The 24,140-nt window shown below is 44.8% G+C and overlaps 1 protein-coding gene across 1 annotated transcript in view; it reads right to left on the bottom strand.

Moving 5' to 3' along the window:
* Positions 1–24,140, bottom strand: part of MRE11 (MRE11 homolog, double strand break repair nuclease) — a 325,789-nt gene that overhangs the window by 12,119 nt on the left and 289,530 nt on the right. The window contains exon 19 of the mRNA XM_040426325.1: positions 14,273–14,363. Coding sequence (XP_040282259.1) covers positions 14,273–14,363 — 91 coding nt within the window. The remainder of the gene's footprint in view (positions 1–14,272; positions 14,364–24,140) is intronic.

Raw genomic sequence — 24,140 nt, 5'->3', positions numbered from 1 at the left:
GGTCCGCCGCTTGCAGCCAGCGCCACCCAGACCCGCAGAGCCTCCTGCTGTGATTACACCTAGACCCACGGAGCCTCCTACAGTCTTCACCCCCAGACCAATGGGGCCTATAACCGTGAGAGGCCCATTTATGTTGCAACTACCCGCTAACACTATTTTGTGGGCCTAGCCAATCATGGATCCTCGTTTCAGGCCAAGGCCCAGAGCAGAGCCAGGATGTACCACTGATGACCATAGTGGATTCGACACATACCTGTGAGTAGGCCTGCCAGGCCATGATTTTGATGAGGGACCCTAACAAGTGGATTTAACCCTTACAGGACAGGAGTCCTTTGTTTTGGGACCATTGAGCTACTGCCAGTTCCCCACGGCCCAGTGGTGATTGCTTGACCACTGAGAAGTCCTAATGCTCTGCTGCCATACCGTTTACAGGACCCCCTGCCTGTTTTCAAGCACTTAAGCCAAGTTGTGCCTGTTGTTCATTTTTGCACCTTAACCATTGCAGCACTATTTTATATGCCATTTTAATAATGTGGACTTTTATGTGCTGTGACTCTTATATGCAAATCATAATTTCAAGAAATGTGCCCAGAGATGACCCCAACGCCTGAGGGCCTCTGAGATGCTGTTTTATTATGGACTACTGTATTTAATAATTATGAACTATCCTGGTTATCCCAGATACGCTACACCAGGTCAGCGCCCCCTGTTCCCTATACTATCCTGAGTGAAGAGAACAATGCCCCTTTTCACCGGACTTGTTCCTTTGCCAGCGGAGCTGCCTGATATATATGTACTGCAAATGTAGATGTGTGTTCCTGCTTTGCATTTCTTGTCTTTCAGGTGACAGTTTCCAGCTGGGCAGGGCCCCTTGTGTTGCGCTGAGGACGGTCAACGTTAAAGCAACGTGGTATGTAGTGTCCCACTAAATACATAACATTCCGAACTTAAAAATGATACTGCTATGATTGGTCAAACTGGCACCTGTACTACATGTAATATATATAGTGCAGGCGCCATTTTATGCTGCAAAAATACAGTGTTCTAGATTTTTATAAATTGAGACACAATTTATGTAACTTACCCCTCAATTATATGTTTCAACAAATATAGCAGTCTTCCTGTAAATGATGTACTGTAGGTACAGATAGTACTTCCTCAATGTTTCTTCCTGTAAATAATGTAGACACAGACAGTACTACCTCCCTGTTACTCCCTGTAAATGATGTAGGTACAGATAGTACTGCCTCCCTGTCCCTGCCTGTAAATGATGTAGGCACAGAGAGTACTGTCTTCCTGTTCAGTAAGTTATGGCGCTGTAAACAATACCAACAAGCGGCTGTCAGGAGGGGAGAATGGCCAAGTATTGATAAGGTAAGTTATGTGTTACTTTTGGGTTTACTGATGGCCATGGGATCACTATAACATGGCAAATGACTATAACTGATAATACTGCCCCCTATACAACATCTTCACAGTACTGCTCCCTGTACATAAGAACTTAACTACAAAAATACTGTAGTGTTCCACTAGGTAAATGTGGGCACTACACAAGGGTCAATTGGGCCACGTTGTTCTCCACCTCCTGTGGAACAGGGCTATTGTGTCTTATATGTCATCTTGATGCATAATGTCACTTTATTCATGTTATTTATGTGCCTGTTAGGGTGTAATTCCTCCTCCAAGACAGTAGAGGGAGCTAGGGAACCCCTAATATAAATAGTCAGGTCCTGTTCAGGGGAGAGGTCTGTGTGTGTGGAGTCAGAAGCAAGAAGACACTTTAGCTAGGCAGCAGCTGAAGTGAGCTTCTGACATGCAGCTAGACAGCCCAGGCTTCTAGATGCTACCAGGGGAAGAGTTACCTCCTGAGAAACCTGCAGTTCCTACAAAGTACAGTACAGAGCAGAGCAGAAGTGTTTCCAGCCAGACAAGAGAGCTGAAGGGCAGAAGAGTCTATTTAATGCAAGGAGATATATACCTGAGGAAGTTTCTTTACCAAGGATAAAGCCACCAATAGGGCATATGGGCCTTTGGATCAAAACAGACAGGAGTTCTGAGGAATAGTGCACAGGATTTCTGAGGAAAAGGTGCAGCCTGATCTGTGAGTGTGTTTAACCCTCTGAGTATCTTGCAAGAACATTGTTGCCTGCCATTATTGTAAAAGCCTGCTTGAAACTGCTTCTGTCATATGGAACTGAACCTAAAGAACTGTATATAGTTAACTGTTCCAGTAAAGAAAGTTTTGGTTCACTGCAAACTGTGTTCCTCACTTATTACTGCTATCAAATGGTGTGCCACCGTTACCGGCACTGGCGTCACGAATCTTAAAGGGATCTTGCCACAGACACATTAAACCTGCAAAACATAGGGCACCTCACCTACCACCGGCCTGGTCCCTATACACTGAGAGTGCCCCAGAGGACTTCTGTGCCAGCCTCTCCATCACTGCTGTACGCCTGCCCAGGGTCATCCTATAAACTGTGAGTAACCAAGAGCAACCCTCGTTTGCCTAGTAACCGTGACCTCACTATCGCAATACCCTGCAGGGCTGCGTACTGCAATACCACTCCCAGTAGATAAGGCTATAAGTACTTCAATTCTCTCTCTTCAGACGTGAATATAAACGGGTGCAGAAAGTTCCCAATGTGACTGAACTGCTCGTTTATGAATTTTCTTTATCTTCTTGTTCTGACTTTGTGCAGAAGTAATAAGTGTTTTGTTAATTTCCATTTCTAAACAGTTTATAACTAATGAACGCTGACAATGGCGTGCAGCCGAGTAAGATAAGGCTTATTGTTCTCTACTTTTATTGAAAAACTTATTTTAATATAATATTCATTCTTTGTCAGACAAATGTGCAAAGTGAGAAAAAAATCATTAAAATTAATGAAAAGGGAAAGAATTATCCACTTAAGAATAGATCTCAGCAGAGGTATGGAAATTAAACACCATAGCTGCGTGTACACTTGTAGGAACTTGTGGGATCAAGAGACCAGGTCTGTCATGTTCTAAAAGAAAGAAACGATTTATCTATATCCATCTACAGTATGTACAATGCATTTGTTAAATCTTCAGACCCTTTCACTTTTTTTCACATTTAGTTATGTTGCTCCTTCTGCTAAAATAAAAACTAATTCCAGTTTTTCTCATCAATCTGCACTCAATACCCCATAATGAGAAAGAGAAAACACAATGTTCAAAATCTTTGCTAACTTAGTTGAAGCACCTTTGGCAGCGATTACAACCACAAGTCTCCTTGGGGATGATGCCACAAGGTTTTCACACCTGGAATTGGGGATTTCCTGCCATTCATCTCTGCAGATCCTCTCTAGCCCTGTCAGGTTGGATGAGGACTATGCGTGAACAGCCATTTTCGGGTCTCTCCAGAGATGTTCAATTGGGTTCAAGTCAGGGCTCTGGCTGGGCCACTCAAGGACATCAACAGTTGTCCCTAAGCTGCTCCTGTGTTGTCTTGACTGTGTGCTTAGGGTCACTGTTGGAAGGTGAACCTTCAGCCCAGTCTGAGACCCAGAGCACTCTGGATCAGGTTTTTATTAAGAATATCTCTGTACTTTGCTCTCTTTAGCTTTCCCTTAAACAGATCTAAAGACCAGATTGTTGGAATGCTGCAGTCTGCACACAGGATCTTTGCCTCTCAACTAGAGTGGCCACTGGCTTCCTGGTCACATCTCTTACTGAGGCCCCATCTTTGTCGGATGGCCATATCTAGAAAGAGTCTTGGTTTTCCAAACTTCTTCTATTCAAGAAATATGAAGGCCACTGTGCTCTTGGAAACATTTTGTACCCTTCTTCAAATCTGTGCCTCCATACAATCCTGTCTCTGAGCTCCACAGGCAGTTCTTTCCTCCTCTTGGCTTGGTTTTTGCTCTGATATGCATGGACATCTTATATAGACAAGAGTGTGTCTGTTCAAATCATGTCCATTCAACTGAATTTACCACAGGCGACTCCAATCTAGGTGCAAAAACTTCTTGAAGATCAAGGGAAATGAGAGCCACCCAGAGCTAAATTGCAAGTGTCATAACAAAGTGTCTGTATACTTACATCTATGCCACCATGCCAAATTTTAGTCTTCCCTTTTCAATGTCAATTTCAATTCACTTTCTCACTATTGGGCATTGTATGCAGACTGATGGTTGGGTGGGAAGTTGCTTGAAACTTTTTTATTTTATTTTAGCACAAGGCCGCAAAATAAAATGTGAAAAAGTGACCGGGTCTGAAGACTTTCCGTATGCATTGTATCTACAGATCTAGCCATCTTTTATCTACAACCTTTTAGAGATCTGGTTCATGGGGCAGATATATCTATCCTACTACCTTTCTGTCTAATGATCTATTTCAAAGCTAGCTAGCTATCTAGATTGAAGATTTCTGAAAATATGGATGAATACTGCTATTACACACTGCTTTTAAGGTTGCTATGGTCCTCGAAAAAGCCTAAGGAAAGGTGAGAACTTATCTCTGCATTGGCTCAGATTCTTATCAAATTCATTTAGTCTATTGTCATGTGCTGTGATAGAGAATTACAGTTCATTAAAGTGGCAGATGAGATAAAAAATAAATAAAAAATGAGCTCTGGAGAAAAATGATCTTTTGTGTGTGATGCAGAAAAAAGGGGCATAAATTAAAGTGCAATACATGGGTCGGGATTGAGAGAACAGAGAGTAGAGAATCATATGGAGAAGAAATCTGAAGGGCCTCAAAAGAAACCTGCTAAAAGTAACTTTATGGTTTTACCAATATTTCGACACTGTATCTGGGATAAATTTGGCAAGGATCCATGAGCTGGGTCTTATACTGATCACAAGAACTAAGGGCCCCTTAATCTCCAGGATAATCTTGATGGTCATAGAAATAAATCAGACTGCAATGTTCATGGACCTACCACTAATGCCAATCTTCCAACATGTCTTTATATCAATTCTGCCCACTTCAGCTTCTATAAATCTCCTATTCCCCCTTTAACCGAATGCCCCCCTCCTGTTACACTATACAGAAGACAGTTTCATACAGTGCTTCTGTAAAACATACAGTACACGGAAAGGACTTTAAATTTTTGAAGAGCCACAGCTAAAACCTAGTTGTCTACTGATTTCCTGTGATTCCTGCAGATCTCCAGCTGTCACAAGCAATGGACCTGACTCTAGGTTGTACTTAAAAGATGAGGTCACCAATAGACCCCAAGCTATCTACTGCAGACATGGGCAACCAAAAATTATAATTACTTACCGGTATATTAGTTTTCCGAAGTCCATGACAGCACCAGGAGAGAGGATTCGCCTCCCAGGACAGGAAACCCACAGGTATAAAGTAAAAGGAGCCTCTCCCTCATTCAGTAGTTTCCAGAGATGAGAGACCACCTTTGATCCATTCATTCCACTTGGGCCAATCCCATCTTATTTTTTCGGTTAGCGTTAAATTATTATTATTTTTTTTTATGCACACCTTGTGAAAATAGAAACTCAACCCATCACCAATACTTTAGGAACAGGAAAGGAAGGTAAAAAGGGGGGGAATAGAAGGGTGCTGTCATGGACTTCGGAAAACTAAATTACCGGTAAGTAATTATCATTTATCCCTACGTCCTATGATCGCACCAGGAGATATTCCGGAGAGTGAAATTTATGGGGGAACCACAGCTTGAAGGACCTTACGCCCGAAGGAAAGATCAGACACCGCAGAGAGATTTAATCTATAGTGCCTATAGAATGTAGAAGCAGAAGACCACGTTGCTGCTTTGCATATGTCCTGTATGGAAGCTTCTGCTTTTTCTGCCCATGAGGTAGAAACTGCTCTGGTAGAATCGGCCGACCATCCAGAAAGAACAGGTTTTCTGCATAGAAAGATAAGCTATGTAGAGAAATAGCCTGTTTAATCCATGTAGCTAAAGTTCCCTTTGTTTTGACCGGAATACAAAACGAATAATGAAGACTATTTTCTCCAGTCTTTAGTAGCCTCCATATATTCTAAAACACATTTCCTAACGTCCAGACAGTGAAACTCCACCTCTCTCTGATTTTTGGGCTCTGCACAGAAAGAAGGGAGAATCATCTCTTGGTCTTGGAGGACTTATGGAGAGGGCCTGAAGCTTGCCTATTCTTCTAGCCGAGGTAATGGCCACTAGAAAGATACATTTCAAGGTCAACATTTTTATCGGCAAGGTGTCTATAGGCTTGAAAGGGGGGTTTAACGATAGCCTTTAATACTAGACTAAGATCCCAAGGTGGTGTCCTAAGCATCCTAGTAGGGAGACTCCTGGATACTGACTTACAGAACCTAATAATCCAAGGATGACAAGATAATCTGTAGTCAAACAACACACTAAGGGCCGCCACTTGTACTTTTAACGTGCTTAATGCCAAACCATTTTCTACACCTCCCTGGAGAAAATCCAGAACCTTAATGAGCTGGAACTGACAGGAAGTAGATGGAGATACACCCAAGAACTTAAAAAACGCCCCCAAGTTCTGGCATAAATTTTGGTTGTTACCAGTTTCCTACTTAGCAACATGGTGGCAACAACAGACTCTGATAACCCCTTGTCTAACAACAAACGCCGCTCAAAAGCCACGCTGTCAAATGGAGTCCCTTCACTGGGGGATGAACAATTGGGCCTTGCATAAGAAGATCCGGGATCTCCGGCAGGACCCGGGGATCGGCTATAGACATGATCCTTAGCCAGTACAACAATGCTTGCCGGGGCCAGAAGGGGGCTATGAGTATTATCTTTGCCTTGTCCTCTCTGACCTTCTTCAGAACTCTGGGGATAATCTGAAGAGGGGGAACGCATATAATAGACCCTGGATCCATGGCTGAAGCAAGGCGTCCACTGCATTTGGAAGGTCTGTTGGTGATAGGAAGAAAAACTTCTCCACTTTCCTGTTTGCTTTGGTGGCAAACAAATCTATTAGCGGTAATCCCCAGAGTCTGACTATCCTGGAAAAAATAGATTGATTGAGGGACCATTCCCTCTGATCCAGAGCCTGACGACTCAAATAATCCGCCTTCCAATTGTACACACCCCTGATGTGAAGAGCCGACAAGGACAAGGCTCTCCCCTCTACTAGGGAAAGAAAATCTAAACCGCCAGAGCTCCCAGAGACTTTGACCGTGTTCCGCCTTGATGGTTCAGATATGCTACAACGGAACCATTGTCGGATAATATCTTTACATGTCGGTCTTTGATCAGGGGAAGAACTTCTTGTAGGGACCGAAGGACGGCCATGAACTCTTTCAGGTTTGAAGAACTGTCCAAGATCGGGCAATCCCATGATCCCTGGAGGGCTGATTCCTAAACAAAAACCCCCTGGATCTGGAAAATTTCCACTTATCGTTCCTTTTCCCCGGGTTTCTTTCCCTATCCTTAACCCGTCTGCCTTTTTAAAATGAAAAATTTTGTCTACGAAAGGAATGAGGAAAGGAAGAAGGAAACCCCTTTTTTCTATCTCCCGCTTTCTCTAAGATATCGCCTAAAGTGGAGCAAAAAAGGTATTTACCCTCACACGGGATGCTACAAAGGCGGCTTTTAGAGGCCACATCGCCCGACCAGTTTTTTAGCCATAATGCTCGACGAGCAGAATAAGCCATAGATGAGGCCCTGGCAGATAGCCTAACTGCATCAGCTGATGCGTCAGCCAAGAAATCTGCTTCTTTAGAGATGGCCTGAACGGATTCTAATAATTTATCTCTGGGGGTTTTATCCCTTATCTGAGCCTCCAGTTTAATCCACAAAATTTGTGCTCTCGCCGTACAGGTAGAAGCGATATTAGGTTTAAATGCCGCCCCAATGGACTCCCAAGTTCTTCTTAAAAAACTATCTGCCTTCCTATCCATTGGCTCCTTGAGTTGACCGAGATTATCAAAAGGTAGTGAGGGGATCTCATAGATACTTTGGCTATGGGGACATCGATTTTAGGGGCTTTATCCCATAAAGAACAATCACCTACTTCAAAGGGATATTTTCTCTTAACTGACAAAGGGATGAAACTGCGTTTATCCGGATTTTTCCATTCCCTGTTAATCACGGCCTCGATATTTTTATGGATAAAAAAGCTCTTCTCTTTTTTGTTTGTAGCATCTTCAAAATTCATGGTTGCTCTAACCGCTTTAGCAAGCTGATCTACATCCTGAATGGGAAAAAATTGTCTACTGCCACCTTCGTCATCCGAGGCTGATGAAGCTGTATCCGTTTCTAGTAATTCATCAGAACTGGACATATCAGTATCTCGCAAGGTTAATGCGGACCTTTGTCTAGAACTTCTCTGTCTATGATGACAGTGTTCTTTTTTAGATAGTAAGGTACTATTGATCTCTTAACCATAACAGGGGATTCGTCAGCAATGGTATTTTCGATGCATGCTCTACATAACAGTTTATTTATTAATAAATCGTTATTGTTTTCTTGACATTATACAGAAACAGATTTAACAATCATTCATTTACACAACACTTCCACATATCAACCCCACCTCCCCTTAATTTTAACTATTCCCCAAAACAAAAACAAAAACAAAAAATATATATTATTTCTTTCCTTTTTCCCCCTCCTCCCCGCACCCCTCCCATCCCCCCTCTCTCCACCACACCTCAATACTCCAACTCAGACTGCCCATCTCTCCGAAAAGGTTCCACTATAGTAACCATTTCTGCCATAATCTAGCAAATTTGTATTTTTTCTTAATATTTACCAGATGGAACTCCTCTCTAATAAGTGCGGTTCTGGTAAGCCTTTCCCATTCCCTAACCATGGGAACAGCGCTACCACCCCAATGCCCAATAATACATTTCCTAGCTTGAAAAAGGAGTTTAGATGCTAGTTCTCGTTGTTGGGGGGTATCTATCTTATCCATCACTCCCAATATGCACATTTCAAATTGCCTGGGAATTTTAAACCAATGGTATTGCTCTATTCTATCACTTACCTTACCCCAGAAATCTTGGATCTTTATACATGTCCAGAGTATATGAACATCATCTGACCCTACCTCCCCACATTTAAAACAATTAAAAACTTTGGGTTTGTAGCACTTCATTAATATCTTTGGGGAATAATACAGTCGATATAGTATATTGAATTGGTTAATCCTATAAGAAAAGTTCTCTGAGACCCTATTTTTCCCCTGTATCGCCAACTCCCAAAACCCTTCAACACTGAGGATTAATAACATTATGCCATTTATAGATACTACATAACAGTTTAGTATATACGGGATCTAGTTTCGTTTTACAGGGGCCACATTCTTTATGGCGTGTTTTAGCAGTCGTCTTTTTAGGTTTATCTGAATGAGGGATCATTTCCGAAAAGATAAACACCAGGCCAGGATAAAATAACAATCCAAAAAGTCAATTTACATTGACCATAGACCCATACCCTCATTCACACCATAGGTGCAGGAGTAACTTGGGTTTTCCCCCGAGCTCTCCATGTTGGGAAACTTCTTGTGGCCTTGGATCTGGAAAAACCCTGCAAAGATCCTAAGGCAGGCTTGAACTGGGCTGAAGAAATACTTGAATGAAGCATGGGACGCCAGGATCACATCATTAGCACCCCTCTTATATACTGGGTGCACTTGCGCTCATCACTTCCGTTCCTGCTGTTTGAAAAGGAGAGCTCCTCTAGGCTCCAGCTCCCCCTTACTGGCCTGACACCGAATGCCACGAGACGAAGCCAGGATCGCACCCGCTGAAGCAAGGCGTCCACCGCATAACTGCTGCGCCTCCCGTGAGTACTGCCGCGTCCTTCTCCCTTTACTTGCCCGACATCTGGAGAGGTCAGACGCCAAATGCCATGAGATGAAGCCGGGAGCTGCCGCGCAGTGTCATCGTTTTGTCTTCAAGGTGTGTGTAGCGGGGAACTCACCCGGCGCACACCTCTGCCCAGCCAGCCTTAACCCCAGGGAGAAACTACTCCCCATGCAGCTTTCCAAAATAAAAAAGAAACCTGCAGGTTGTCCTCCCAGGACAGGAAACCACTGAATGAGGGAGAGACTCCTTTTAATTTATACCTGTGGGTTTCCTTTCCTGGGAGGCGCATCCTCTCTCCTGGTGCTGTCATAGGACGTAGGGATAATTGTAGGCATAACTGCAGCTACTCTTCATTGGGTCCCAATCACAATCCAGAATATGCTTACCAAATCCTGCCCCTAACCCTGCCGCAATAACTCTCCAGGATCCTTGTTGGTTCCCTGTGCGGCTCTATGCAAGCAGATGTGTTGCTCACACTAACAATACATAATATGACATGTGGTCACTGGGTCATTGAGAAGTGCCATGACTGACCAAAAATGGTCACAGGACGTGTCGTTAGAATAGAAAACCTGCTACCTCAGATGGAAGTATACACTTTACTTTAGGGTGAAGTGGGCGCTCCAGGTTAAACGCGATCACATGTGAATGTCAGGTTTTGTGTGCAGGTACAGGCTTTACAATAAAATTGCATACTAACTGTAGCATGGCCTAATAGACAGACACTGATGCCACATCTGGAGGCCTTTTGTTAGGTCCCCCTCTGAAATGGTAAGCAATCAGCACCCCGTAATTTGGTCACATGGTGCCAAAGGACTCCCTCTGTCAAACGTTTTAGATGATGCAGTCGCTATTAACCGCAGCATCAAAGGGGTTCAATTGGCATTATCAGAGTTAGCAGGGCCATGGCTGTGTATCACGATCTTGTTGGTATACTGGCCAGTACCCACTAGATCCCAGTGACAGACAGATCACAGGTCATTTAGGGGTTAAAGCTCAAAATCTGAGCTTTTAAATGAAACCAGGAACAAAGCTCTAACTGCAATATTAGGCAAGCGGCACTTGTTTGACGTCAGATAGCAGGGTGAACAGTTTAACTCAATGGTTCTGTGTCTGTGTAGGGGAGGGGGAGTTGCAAGTGAGAGTTTCATCTCTCCCCTGTATGACCTTACACTGACTGAAGGGAGGGGGACGTGACAAAGGAACTTTTGTTCATGTTATGACCACCTTAACCATCAGGGATAATAGAAGCACTTTGACTCGCATTCAGGAGAGAGAATATGAACAATTACACATTTAATTACCTCCAGCAACTAATAAAGCCATTTGTTCACAGTGATTTAGACATTCACCGGCATCTGGGTCACAGTGACGATTTTGTGAGCGCCCGTGCACGTAGACTCAGGCATACACTACATGTATGAACTTTGGACACCACGATTGAGCTTTTATTGCTTCCGCTTAGTTCAGACTTTATTTATTAATTTTTATGTGTTTTTTACGGAAAAAATAATACTTGATGCCAAATTGGACGAAGGCGCCCCATGTGCAGGCATAATGGTTAAATAAGAAATCTGCAGAAAAAGATGGAAGAATGATGTTATCAGATCGTCGGAGATCACTCCCTGGTCTCCATTTAACAGAAGTAATTAAAAATGTTCCTGTGAATTGTGGCAAGTCACTTTCAGGGCTGGTGCAAGGATTTTTGCCACCCTAGGCAAAAGCTAATTTTGCCGCCCCCTTGACCCCGCTCTCTCTTTGTCGGCCCCCTATTTAATGATTGTTGCATGCAACATCTTACTTGACCAGCTAATTTTAGATATTCTACAGCAGTCCCGTTACATAGCGGCCCTGAAATTTCTGCTGCGGAAAAGTGGCAAAATCTGTAGAAAGGGGGCCCTTAGACTGAGGCTGCACGGGGCCAAAGATCGCTACGTAGCAGGGCAGCATTCTAACATTACGGAATTAAATGGGGATTTCCTGTTCTTACTTGCTGGGGCAGCTGCGTGCAGTGTGCGGGGCGACTACCTGCAGAGCCCTCACCCACTGCTCTGTCCACAGGTCCTGGTCCTCCTCAGCCCTGGCATCAGCCTCCCATGTGCTATGTACGGTATGGGCTCACATCCGATCAGGCCAGGTGCCATGTGTGCCTGTTTACTAAACCCGGGCTATGGCACAGCAGCACCACTCCGTTACTTACACACCGGCTGATGTGCACTAGTGTCTATGGAGTGAAGAAGAGCCATACATATGGTTAACTATCCACCAGGCTGAGCCCAGAAAGGAGACTACATAGAAACTTCCCCCAACTCCGCACACCTTCCCAGGCTGTGCCCTATGTAGCATCCCTATGGCTGGCAATGACACCCACCCCTGACAGCCTGCACTTACCGGAGTATGGTCGCAACGCCACAGCGGGCAGAAGTCGAGCCAAAGTCAGCAGGCAACACTTTCCCCATGGCGGCTCCAGGGCTCCACTGCCCAGCGCGACGGATAAGTCTCCTCAGTTAAAACCGTGACAGGAAAAGTCACGCTGCTGACTGCGCCACATAGAAGTTTGGAGGCTCCCGGTGCCGATAGTCCTGTGGGTGGGGAGCATGACTGGCCCCATGCACACAGTAGTCACTTGAGTGGCGCCGTGCCCGCGCCCCGTTCTTGTAGTAACGTGTGTCCTGCCGCAGCTCGTCTCCCAGCGCCACCTCTCACTCTGTGCTCTGGCGGTGACGTCACAGCTCTCTCCCTGGACTCGGGGCGGCTGATGCTCCAGCACAGTGCGGGAGCATCAGCCGCCCGAGTCCAGGGAGAAAGCTGTCTGCTCTCCCTGCTGCCTGCACATACACACGCTGCTCCCCCTGCTGCCTGCACACACACTGCCCCCCTGCTGCCTGCACACACACACTGCTCCCCCTGCTGCCTGCACACACACACACACTGCTCTCCCTGCTGCCTGCACACACACACACTGCTCCCTCTGCTGCCTGCACACACACACACTGCTCCCCCTGCTGCCTGCACACACACACACACACTGCTCCCCCTGCTGCCTGCACACACACTGCCCCCCTGCTGCCTGCACACACACACTGCTCCCCCTGCTGCCTGCACACACACACACACTGCTCTCCCTGCTGCCTGCACACACACACACTGCTCCCTCTGCTGCCTGCACACACACACACTGCTCCCCCTGCTGCCTGCACACACACACACTGCTCCCCCTGCTGCCTGCACACACACTGCCCCCCTGCTGCCTGCACACACACACTGCTCCCCCTGCTGCCTGCACACACACACACTGCTCTCCCTGCTGACTGCACACACACACACTGCTCCCTCTGCTGCCTGCACACACACACACTGCTCCCCCTGCTGCCTGCACACACACACACTGCTCCCCCTGCTGCCTGCACACACACACTGCTCCCCCTGCTGCCTGCACACACACTGCTCCCCCTGCTGCCTGCACACACACACTGCTCCCCCTGCTGCCTGTACACACACACTGCTCCCCCTGCTGCCTGTACACACACACTGCTCCCCCTGCTGCCTGCACACACACACACTGCTCCCTCAGCTGCCTGCACACACACTGCTCCCCCTGCTGCCTGCACACACACACACTGCTCCCCCTGCTGCCTGCACACACACACTGCTCCCCCTGCTGCCTGTACACACACACTGCTCCCCCTGCTGCCTGTACACACACACTGCTCCCCCTGCTGCCTGCACACACACACACTGCTCCCTCAGCTGCCTGCACACACACTGCTCCCCCTGCTGCCTGCACACACATACACTGCTTCCCCTGCTGCATGCACACACACACTGCTCCCCCTGCTGCCTGCACACACACTGCTCTCCCTCTATTCTCCCATTCTGTTTAACCCTATAATGACATCTGGGGCTGGTCCTTAAGCATGATGGGGGTTGTAGTCACAGGTCCAGTACACAGGACAGGAGCTCCGGTCACTTACCCTTCACTCCTTCACTGGCCATGTGATTCAGGGAGGCGTGACGTCACAGGAAGGGACGGGGCCTCCAGAGAACAGAAAGCAGTGAGCTCGTCTATACACCCATAAGCAAAGTAGGCCACCGTGGGTGCCCCCAGCAAGAATGCACTCTACGCGGTGGCCTACTTTGCTTATGGGTGGCACCGGCCCTGGTCACTTTGAGGAACTAACTAGGTCCTGACTCTGAATAACATGGACATAATGAAGACGGACCCTCGACATTCCCAGCCTACAGAGCAATTATGGACTTATCTGCCATTGACCTGGAACCAAAGTTTCTTTTTCCAAAACTACTAGATCCTGTACAGCAATTTTGTGATATTCCACTTCTTACTTTATATTTTCTTCCCTGGAGATGACAGCTTTAAGCCCAGTGGTTACAGGAGCTGTCATGGTGTTTGTGTGTTCATTTTCAGAATAGCTGTCCATGATAAATACATGTTGATATTTTAGACTTTTACTGAGTCGTAATTGTTTGCGATAATGGACGGTCTCACCTCATCATCGTCGTCGTCCACAAAGAAGGTTCCTCGAGAGGCCAGGCTTTGAGAACTTGGCTTGCTGTAGCTAGATGATAGGCTGGAAGATCTGCAGGAAGAATAAGCGGTGGGGAGTCACTTCAAGACACAGTTATCAAAGCTAATATAGCGTTTCTCATTCAAAGCGTATCTATACATTACATAATGGGGGGAAGGAAACCAAACAAATTTCATTAGAGATTTAAGAAGCAATTGGCACTGTACTGATGAATAAGGTAATGACGCACATACTGCTTGTGCCGGCTGGAGGATAGCCTCTAGGGCTGCATAATGGTATTCTCAGCACGCTCCTCTAATGAAGAATACATGACTATCTACTGGGTGCCTGTGGGAAGAGACAGCCCAGGCAACACATCAAACTCAGGCCATTCCCATAAATCCTATGTCATTTTTAGTTTCCATTGGTAGGACATGCCAACAATAGTGGTGAGTAGAGAGGTGTCTCGCGTTCCTCAGCTCTTCTGGTATAATGGGCATGCTCTACCCCCTTCCATCATATCTATTTCATATAAGCTCATAATATTGTAGCACGCTGTCGGATTTAGTCTGGTATGTATTTAATAGAGGATCGGTTGACGGTAACCTGAAGCTGGCACTCTGATTTCTACGGTGTGAAATGCCACCAATAACAAATATCATCCCCACTTAATGACCATCAAGCTGATCCACAGATTTTCTGGGCGGAATCTGCATGAAATCTGATGACAATCTGCACCCCATTCAAGTAAATGAGCTACGGTATCTGCAACTCATTAAAAAAAATTATAATAATCTGCGACAAAACGTTTCACGCCATGTATTTACACGAAGTCCGCATGGATAACCTTCATAAAATGGGGCTAAGCCTCGTGCGGATCCTCAGCACTTCACAAACTGCACATCTAAGTGTAAGACCTCATGCACACGACCACAAAATACAGATGTGGTCTGTCCACTGACTTCCTTAGTGTTTTGCGGACATACTCAATCTTTCTGCTGAATGGACATACGGATGCGGAAAGCATACGAACGATCCATGTGCTTTCCGCATCCATATGTTCGTTCCGAAAAGAAAAAAAAAAAGAACATGTCCTATACTTGGCCACAAAATGTGGATCACGGAACCCACTGAAGTCAACGAGTCAGAAAAAATGCAGATGCAACACGGACAGTATCCATATTGCGGAACGCAAAATACATACGGTTGCGTGCCCGAGGCCTGTGCCATGGATATCTGCTTCAGATCTTGGAGTTAAATACATGGCAAATTTACAATATACAAATCCAACATATGTGAATATATTCCTTTACTGTACTTGCAGGTCCTGCAGGTCGCAAGCAATGCGTCATTCAGCCATTAGACTAAGAATAAGGGTGGTGTGGGTGGGTGGGCTTCTTTCAGGGGTTTCCCATGGTAATAAGACGAGTAATCCCTGCATTAGAGCAGCAATAAACCTTCTTTCTCCTAAACCGCTATAGTTGAGGAGAGATCACAGCGGCACGGTGTCATACAATTCAGTGTTCAGAGTGAAACAGGCAGCAGGACTGACCCTCTCAGAGGCTGAGAAAAGCAGCTGCAGCTTTTAGTATGAATCTGGTCCTAAAGTGCTGAAAAGGCGGCGAGGTGTACAATATTAGTGCTCACATGCCAAACTCTGCTGGAGATTTTTTAACTGATGACCTATCCTCAGGATAGTCTATACCATATATCGATCGGCACTGCGGGAAATAGAGTGGTGGTGCGCGTGTCCCAGGGCAGGCGTCCCATGTTAGTAAATAATCCTGTTGTGATTTATTGTCACATTCCAGTAACGCGTTTCGGCATACAATCTGCCTTTATCAAATTGCCTTGATAAAGGCAGATTGTATGCCGAAACGCGACACTGGAATGTGACAATAAATCACAACAAGATTATATACTAACAGCGAGTGCCGGTCCTTCTTTCCTCAGGATAGGTCATCAGTATCTGATGGGTGTGGGTCCGAAACCCTGGATCCCCATCGAACAGCAGTTTGAGAAGGCACCGGCGCTAGAAGTTGCGCCACGGCCTTCCCGAAGTTTTGCCTAGGCCATGTGATGTCACATTCATCAGTCCCATGGCCCAGGAGCAGCTCAGCCCCATTGAAGTGAATGCTATCAAATGGACGGCGCTGTGCTTGGTAAGCATAGAGAAGGCTGTGGCACTTCTGCGAGCGGCAGTTCCTTCTCAAACAGCAGATTGGCGGGGGTCCCAGGTGTCTGATGACCCATCGTGAGGAAACAGTTAAAAAATCTTGGAAACCCCCTTTAAACCATTGCTTTTTAAAGATGCAATCTTTCGTCAAATGAACGTTTGTCCTGAGGACAGGTCATTGAAGGGGTATTTCCATCTCAAACATGCATGGCATATGACTAGGATATGCCATCAATGTCAGACAGGGATGGGTCCTACAGAGCAGCTGCTAACGCGCGGCCGTTCTCCAATCACTGCTATGGGAGTTCTGAAAATAGCAGAGCAACTATTTCCGGCGCTCCCATAGCAGTGAATGGAGAGGTGGCCGTGCATGCGCGGTGCGCTCTCCATTCACCACTATGGGACTTCTGAAAATAGCTGTACACGTTTGGCTATTTTGAGCACTCCCATAGCACTCAATGGAGAGTAGACCGCACAAGAGTAGGTGTAGGTCCCACCTCCTCTCCTAGCCATATGTCACCAATGTCTCAGATGAGAATACCCCTTTAATAATTAAGTCCCGGACAACCCAGTTAATAAAAGGAAGTCCAAACAATTACTGGTCCTTATGCCAAGAAAACAGCAGGCGCCAGCATTTTTTTTTACGTGTTTTTCTCTAAAGTCGCTCAGAATGCTGAAGTAATGATTTTTTCATGAATGTTAATATGTTAAGTCTAGCGATTACTGAGGACACGCTGTTTTGCATCTATCAGAATGCTTTATATTCTTAAATTCTCAGTACTGTTTATCAGCGGCTCGGGGAGAGAATGGTAATGGGGTAATATTTTCTATAGATAATTATCTCTGCAGCTCTGTATTCTGCGTTTGGAACGTACAAATCAAGAATATTTAATCCCTGACAAACCCAGGAACCCCTCCATGTAAACTATAAATGTTCTAGCGCTTCTATTCAAGCAGACAACAATTACAGCAAATACAACTCATTCTGCCCCGGCTGGTATATGGTTCATACACTGTGAATATAGGGCTCATGAATCTCAACCTTTTATCATCATGTCATTTTTTTTTTTTACTCAAATATATTTTTATTGAAATAAAGTTTTTCATATACAGATATTGCACCGTTTCAGAATCATTTTTACATCCACAGAAGTAGCAAATTACAGTACATAAACCATATCACGTAAATACCCCCACCCATCAATCCTGCAGAAAGACGACTACATCAAACCATGTCTGAAAAAGCAGAATAAACCATAATGTAATATACCATGGCGGGCACATTATGAGATTATCAAATACATTAGAATGTAGAAAAATAGAAAGTCAGGTCGGACCTTATTATCAGGCCAAGGTCCACAGAGGTGTTCTAATGAATCATATAACTTGCCCCATTATGGACATTTTCCCCCTCAAACAATCCCTCGTCAACGCAACCAATGGCAATCCAGGGACCACAAACCAGCCCTGCCATATTGACATACATTCAGCAGGGCATCTCCTTTTCAGGTAAACCCCTCTTTCGAATCTTACAATGGTGTTTAGACGGTTCACAAATTCCGGCCTGGTAGGCGGGTTTTTCTGTATCCAATGTTTGCTCTTCCAGGGTAGAGTGTTGGTAGAGCCATTCTTTGAATACTCAAGGATATTTTATCATCAATTCCCGGTGGATTTAAAAGTCCTAATACACAGACCCTGGGGTCCCTTGGTAGTTGTACAATCTGGGTTGTTTTAGCAATGATCCCTAGTACACCTTCCCAGTATGAACAGACCCCACACCGGAATACCTAGTGTCCTAACTCACCCTATAGGACCCTGATACTAATGTCAGGATTGAGACAACCTGTTCCTCCAAAAGGAAGGACGAACAGAAGTCTCCCCCCGGCTTAATACAAATGACAGGGAAATGCAACACACAAAATACAAAAGGGAAAGAAAACACTTAACTTCAAGTGGCTATGGCAGCACCAGGAACTCAGCCGAGATCCACACACCAGCTCTCCACAACTCAAACAGAAGCTATAAACCGCATAGCATAGTGGGAGAAACAGCAATAAACAGAGAAGGTTAAATGACCATAATAGCCACACCTGGGAAAAGGTGTGGCAAGCACCAGAAACAACACAGACGTCATTTGATCCAAACGGAAAACATGTCAGATCAAACCACGTGTTGCCAGTCTCACTAATCTCCTGCCACCTGTCGCGGGAACGTCTGTGACAGAAGTATCTGCCCCTTCACACCGGGGACAGTTTGAGACTGTCTGCAGACCTATATTGTATAGGAATGAAGGGGTTTTATATACTTTATGTACTAGGTACAGTTGGGATAATCTTTGAGCGTGAGGCTAGGGGTTAAGGTCAGGACAGTGTCTCATTGTTCCTGGAAGATGCCACACCAATGTTTCGTTCCCATTTATCCCATACGAATTACATTTATTAAACAGGACCTTTCATGTGTTTTACCTAGGGAGATAAATACCTCTACTTGCGGGGTACCCCCACTGATGCTGCCACCCGGTTCTTTTTTAGAAAAAAAATCGCTCCTATGCCACGCTGTGGCCCCATGTATTTTTCACGCTCAGTATGTAAATACTGAGCATCGGTGCAATGAGGAGGAGACTGAGTCTTTCTCTATGGGCGTCTCCTTCTCCCTGGTTGTAGCGCTGTCCAATCGCAGATCAGAGCGTCACAGCCAGGAAGAAAAAACCTCCCTGGCCTTGACGCTCTGCGCTGCGATTGGACAGTGCTACAACCAAGGAGAAGGAAAAACCCACAGAGAAAGACTCAGTCTCCTCCTCATTGCACCGATGCTCAGTATTTACATACTAAGCACGGAAAATACAAGGGGTCATAATGGAATTCCGAATGGATCTGATGGAGAAAAAGAATACCCCTTTCCCAAGGAGAAAAGCCCTCTAATCGAAAAATTTCTGGTAATTGTGGATTGCGCCATCGGGGTGTATTGCCATGAAACCCCTCAAGATCAATCAGTTCCTTAAACCTAGACCAAACCTTTGTTATTAGAGACAAGGTAGGATAGCTCCCAGAGCAAAAGTGCAGTCTTCCCAGCTCTGCCATAGTGATGGGTGCCTTCTGCATCATAATAAAGGAGGCGATCCTGGCTGAAGGTCCCAACTCTAAATGCTGCCCCCATCCCTTAAAGTGTTGTAATTGTGCAGCAATAAAACAAAACCATGGGTTTGGAAGAGAGAGGCCCCCCTCCTCCTTCCCCCTTTGAAGAGTTTCCATACGGATTTTGGGTTGTTGTTTTTTCCACACCAAGGATCTTTAGATACCCTGAATCTTATAGAATATCCGCTGAGGGGTCCATATGGGGGAGTTATGTAATTTGTAATACATAAAGCAGTTGGGGCAGGAATATAATTTAAATTAAATTTCAATGGCCGACCACCGAGAGAGGTAATTTACACCAGACATGAACCATCCCAGTAAATTTAGCGATTAGGGGGTCAATATTAGTATTAACATATTCTGTTAGTATTGGTCTTATCACAACGCCCAAATATTTAAAACTGTGTGTTATCTGTAACTGGATTTGAGGCGGAATGGGATTGAGCGGAAGGATTACAGATTTGTCCCAGTTGATTGTCCCTCATGTCGGTTTTAGGTCAAGCACTCTGCTCTGATTGAATTCCTAAAATATTTCTATGGTGGTCATTGCTCAGTTTTCCTGATTACAGAGCTCCAAAGCCCCTGTAGAGATGGATTTAACAGATACAATTATGGCTTCCTGTAGCCACCACTAGGGGGAGCTTTCAAATTTCCAACTACTATGTTGTCAATCAGTTCACCCTATAAACAGTATCCAGTAAGCTCCTCCTAGCGGTCACTGGAAGCAGTCAGCCGGTTATCTTTTAAAGGGGTGTTCCCTTCACAACATTTATAGCATATCAATAGGATATCCCCCTGGATCAACGACCCATCTCTAGTAACTATAAGCTGTAATATTATTACACTCCATGCAGCATCCTCTACATTCATTGTTATAAGACTTTCGAAAGTAATCAAGCCAGCACTCAACTATTTTCGAAAGTCCCACGGCGGTGAATGGAGGGGTGGCAGCGCAGGCACTGCTTGCTTTCCTTTCACTTCGGGGCCCTTTTCTTGAGATAGCAGTAGATCCCAGAGGGGAGACTGCACCTTTCGGGCACTTATGAAATATCCTATTGATATACAATAAATGTCCAGATGGGAATACACCTTTAACACCTTTCTGATATCCACAGTACATATATGCCAGAAGTAAGGCTGCAAGCCCTACCATAGTGAAGTTCCTATCAATCCCTGCTAGATAGGAATGGAGTGAATCTTCCATAGACTGCAATAGTAAATCACTGCAGTTTATGGGAAAAGGACTCCCCTGCATAACAGAAACGGGACAGTTCCGTTTTGCAGCTCATAGACTTCTATTATGACAGAATGAATAACGGAATGCCTCTAAAGGCATTCAGTCATAGAACTGCGTTATGGTCCGTGGTAACGGAATCCATAACGCAATTCTGCTTTTACCACCAAAGAAGTGTGAACGAATTTCATAAGCGGAAATTCACTCATCTCTAAACATTGTGTCTATGCTTAGGGGTCAGTTGTTGGTTCTAGTCAATGATTGACAGCTATCTCTGCATGGATACGTAAACAAGGAAGGCTCTCAATCACTGATAGGACCGCCCACTGGACTCCTAAGCAATGAAAGAGCTTGGTGTTAGATGAATGAAATACCAGTTAGAGCTCATGCACTGACCATGTGCAGCCCAGGAGACAAAGGCCTGTGTGTTGGCTGCATCTCCTGGACTGACGACGGCTTATCTTAGGTGATTTATATCTGCCTGCAGGTCTGCTGTACTATACTCAAATCATCATGTGTGCATGAGGCCTTATACTGAATAGTTTCCAACAAAACTAGATATCTATCTGCTCAGCTACTCCTGAGCTACAATATTCTGCCTGCAGATCAGACCCTATGTTCAAAGTGACCAGTCCCCTTTAACATTTTGCACTCTGCAAACATTTTTTAAATCCACCCATGCCAATCATAAACCAAAGTAGGTCAGAATTTTTTACTGTTCTACAGTTAGACAAGGTAAGACTTGGCCACAAGTGGCACACACTGTATAAAAAATGTGGCGCATCTTGCTAGACCTGTTGACACTGTTACTTATGCCACCTCTTGACTAACATCCTGTAAACCAATATTTTCTGCTAAACTAATGGGGCAAACCATTAATATGACTTCTCTTAGACACCCAACCTTTTCTGATTGATCTATTTGATCATGCTGCGACTTCCTGCTCTGCTAGATGGACTTGCCTCATTTGGTGTGTAGCTTGTAATGATTTTGTGTGGGGCTGAGAGTGATGTGCTAGAACACTTCACACATATTATCATATATAGGAGTGTCTTTTTTTTTTTTTTGACTCACATTATTTAAATTAGAATTAACAAAGGCCATTATTGGGCTAGGGCTCACACCAAACCATCTCGATTGGGTTCAGGTCCGGTGACTGTGGAGGCCAGGTAATCTGGCGCAGCACCCCATCACTCTCCTTCATGGTCAAATAGCCCTTACTTTCAAAGTTTTCCCAATTTTTCGGCTGACTGACTGACCTTCATTTCTTAAAGTAATGATGGCCACTCGTTTTTCTTTACTTAGCTGCTTTTTTCTTGCAATAATACCAATTCTAACAGCCTATTCAGTAGAACTATCAGCTGTGTATCCACCTGACTTCTCCTCAACGCAACTGATGGTCCCAACCCCATTTATAAGGCAAGAAATCCCACTTATTAAACCTGACAGGACACACCTGTGAAGTGAAAACCATTTCAGGGGACTACCTCTTGAAGCTCATCAAGAGAATGGCAAGAGTGTGCAAAGCAGTAATCAAAGCAAAAGGTGGCTACTTTGAAGAACCTAGAATATGACATATTTTCCGTTGTTTCACACTTGTTTGTTATGTATATAATTCCACATGTGTTAATTCATAGTTTTGATGCCTTCAGTGTGAATCTACAATTTTCATAGCCATGAAAATAAAGAAAACTCTTTGCATGAGAAGGTGTGTCCAAACTTTTGGTCTGTACTGTATATTTCTTTGACACGCGACAATAAAGCTTGAAGAGAACTCTCAATCTGTGTACTGAGGGACTATTCATCAATCCTTACTAAGAAATTCTCCATACTGTTTCCAGTAATCTTAAGTGACCATAAACACTCTATAAAAGACGTGTGCACAGGCCTCCAGTCATGGGTCACTGCATTTGGTACAATTAAGTGAACCTGATGGAAAATCAATGAGTCATTACGTTGGACATGATCTGACCATTGGAGTTTCTCAGGATTTATGATACTAGATACTGTTACAAGTTTTTTTTTACAGCTGTTCAATGGTCAAGGAATGTCTGAGAGCCACTAACCTATTTTACTTACCTTCAAACTTTATACTTTGATTAGGTGCTCATGCACATAAGCAAGAGCCTGTTGGGATGCACATGAGATCCCTAGGGGTCTATATTATTGACACAGAGGCACTTTGTGGGCTGCCATGTGGTTCCTCTGTGATGCATAGTATTCTCCCATAGAATCAATGCTCAAATTTAGCGCATGCGATGGAGCATGCCAGTATTTTGACTGTAAAATGAAGGACACATTGCATAATGTATATGGCCTTTGTGTCTTTAAACTCTAACAAGCCAGATGCCATCTCTGAAAACTATATGCTGGATTTGCCAACAGAAAAGTGGAAATCATAAATGGATGACATGTATTGCTGCAGACTATTGCAGCAACAGACTGTTCCGATGTAGTTTGTTGAACCCAGTGGGTTAAGAAATGTCCATCTCCATTCTTACCTGCTGAGGCAGCCCATACAGCCAAGAATATAGGCGAGTAGGGTCAGGCTTAAAAGAGTTATCTACTACTTTTATACTGATGGCCTATCCTTCAATGGGAGCAGTGCTGAAGTAACCAGCTCCGTCCACTACACAATGGATGGAGCTGTGTAGTCCTGGAGCAGGAGCTCCTCTCAAATAGCGGATTGGAGAGGATGCCAGGTGTTGGACCCCCACTGATCAGATATTGAGGGCCTTTCCTGGGGTAAGGTCACCAGTATAAAAGGAGTGGACAACTCCTTTCAACTGCCCACACACAATACATTAAGGTCATCAGGTTGCACCATCAACCTACTGTGCAGGGGGACATCTTCAGCTGCGTATGTTTATGGTAAGATCAATTGGACAACAGCTATCAAGAGAATGCCAAGAGTGTGCAAAGCAGTAATCAAAGCAAAAGGTGGCTACTTTGAAGAACCTAGAATAGGACATATTTTCAGTTGTTTCCCACTTGTTTGTTATGTATATAATTCCACATGTGTTAAGCCTTAGGGTCCATTCACACGTCCGTTTTTTCTTTCCTGATCTGTTCCGTTTTTTCAGGAACAGATCTGGACCAGATCTGGACCCATTCATTTTCAATGGGTCCTGGAAAAAATCGGACAGCACAATGTGTGCTGTCCGTTTCCGTTGTTCCGTTCCGCATGTCCGAAAAAATATAAAACATGTACTATTCTTTTCCGCAAAAATCGGATCCTGGACCAATACAAAGTCAATGGATCCGCAAAAAACGGAAGACATTCGTATGTCATTACGTATGTCATC

The sequence above is a fragment of the Bufo bufo genome, chromosome 3, assembly GCF_905171765.1.
Source record: "Bufo bufo chromosome 3, aBufBuf1.1, whole genome shotgun sequence".
NCBI classification, from domain to species: domain Eukaryota; kingdom Metazoa; phylum Chordata; class Amphibia; order Anura; family Bufonidae; genus Bufo; species Bufo bufo.
The sequence above is the reverse complement of the archived record's forward strand: the minus strand, read 5'-3'. Positions and strand labels throughout refer to the sequence as shown.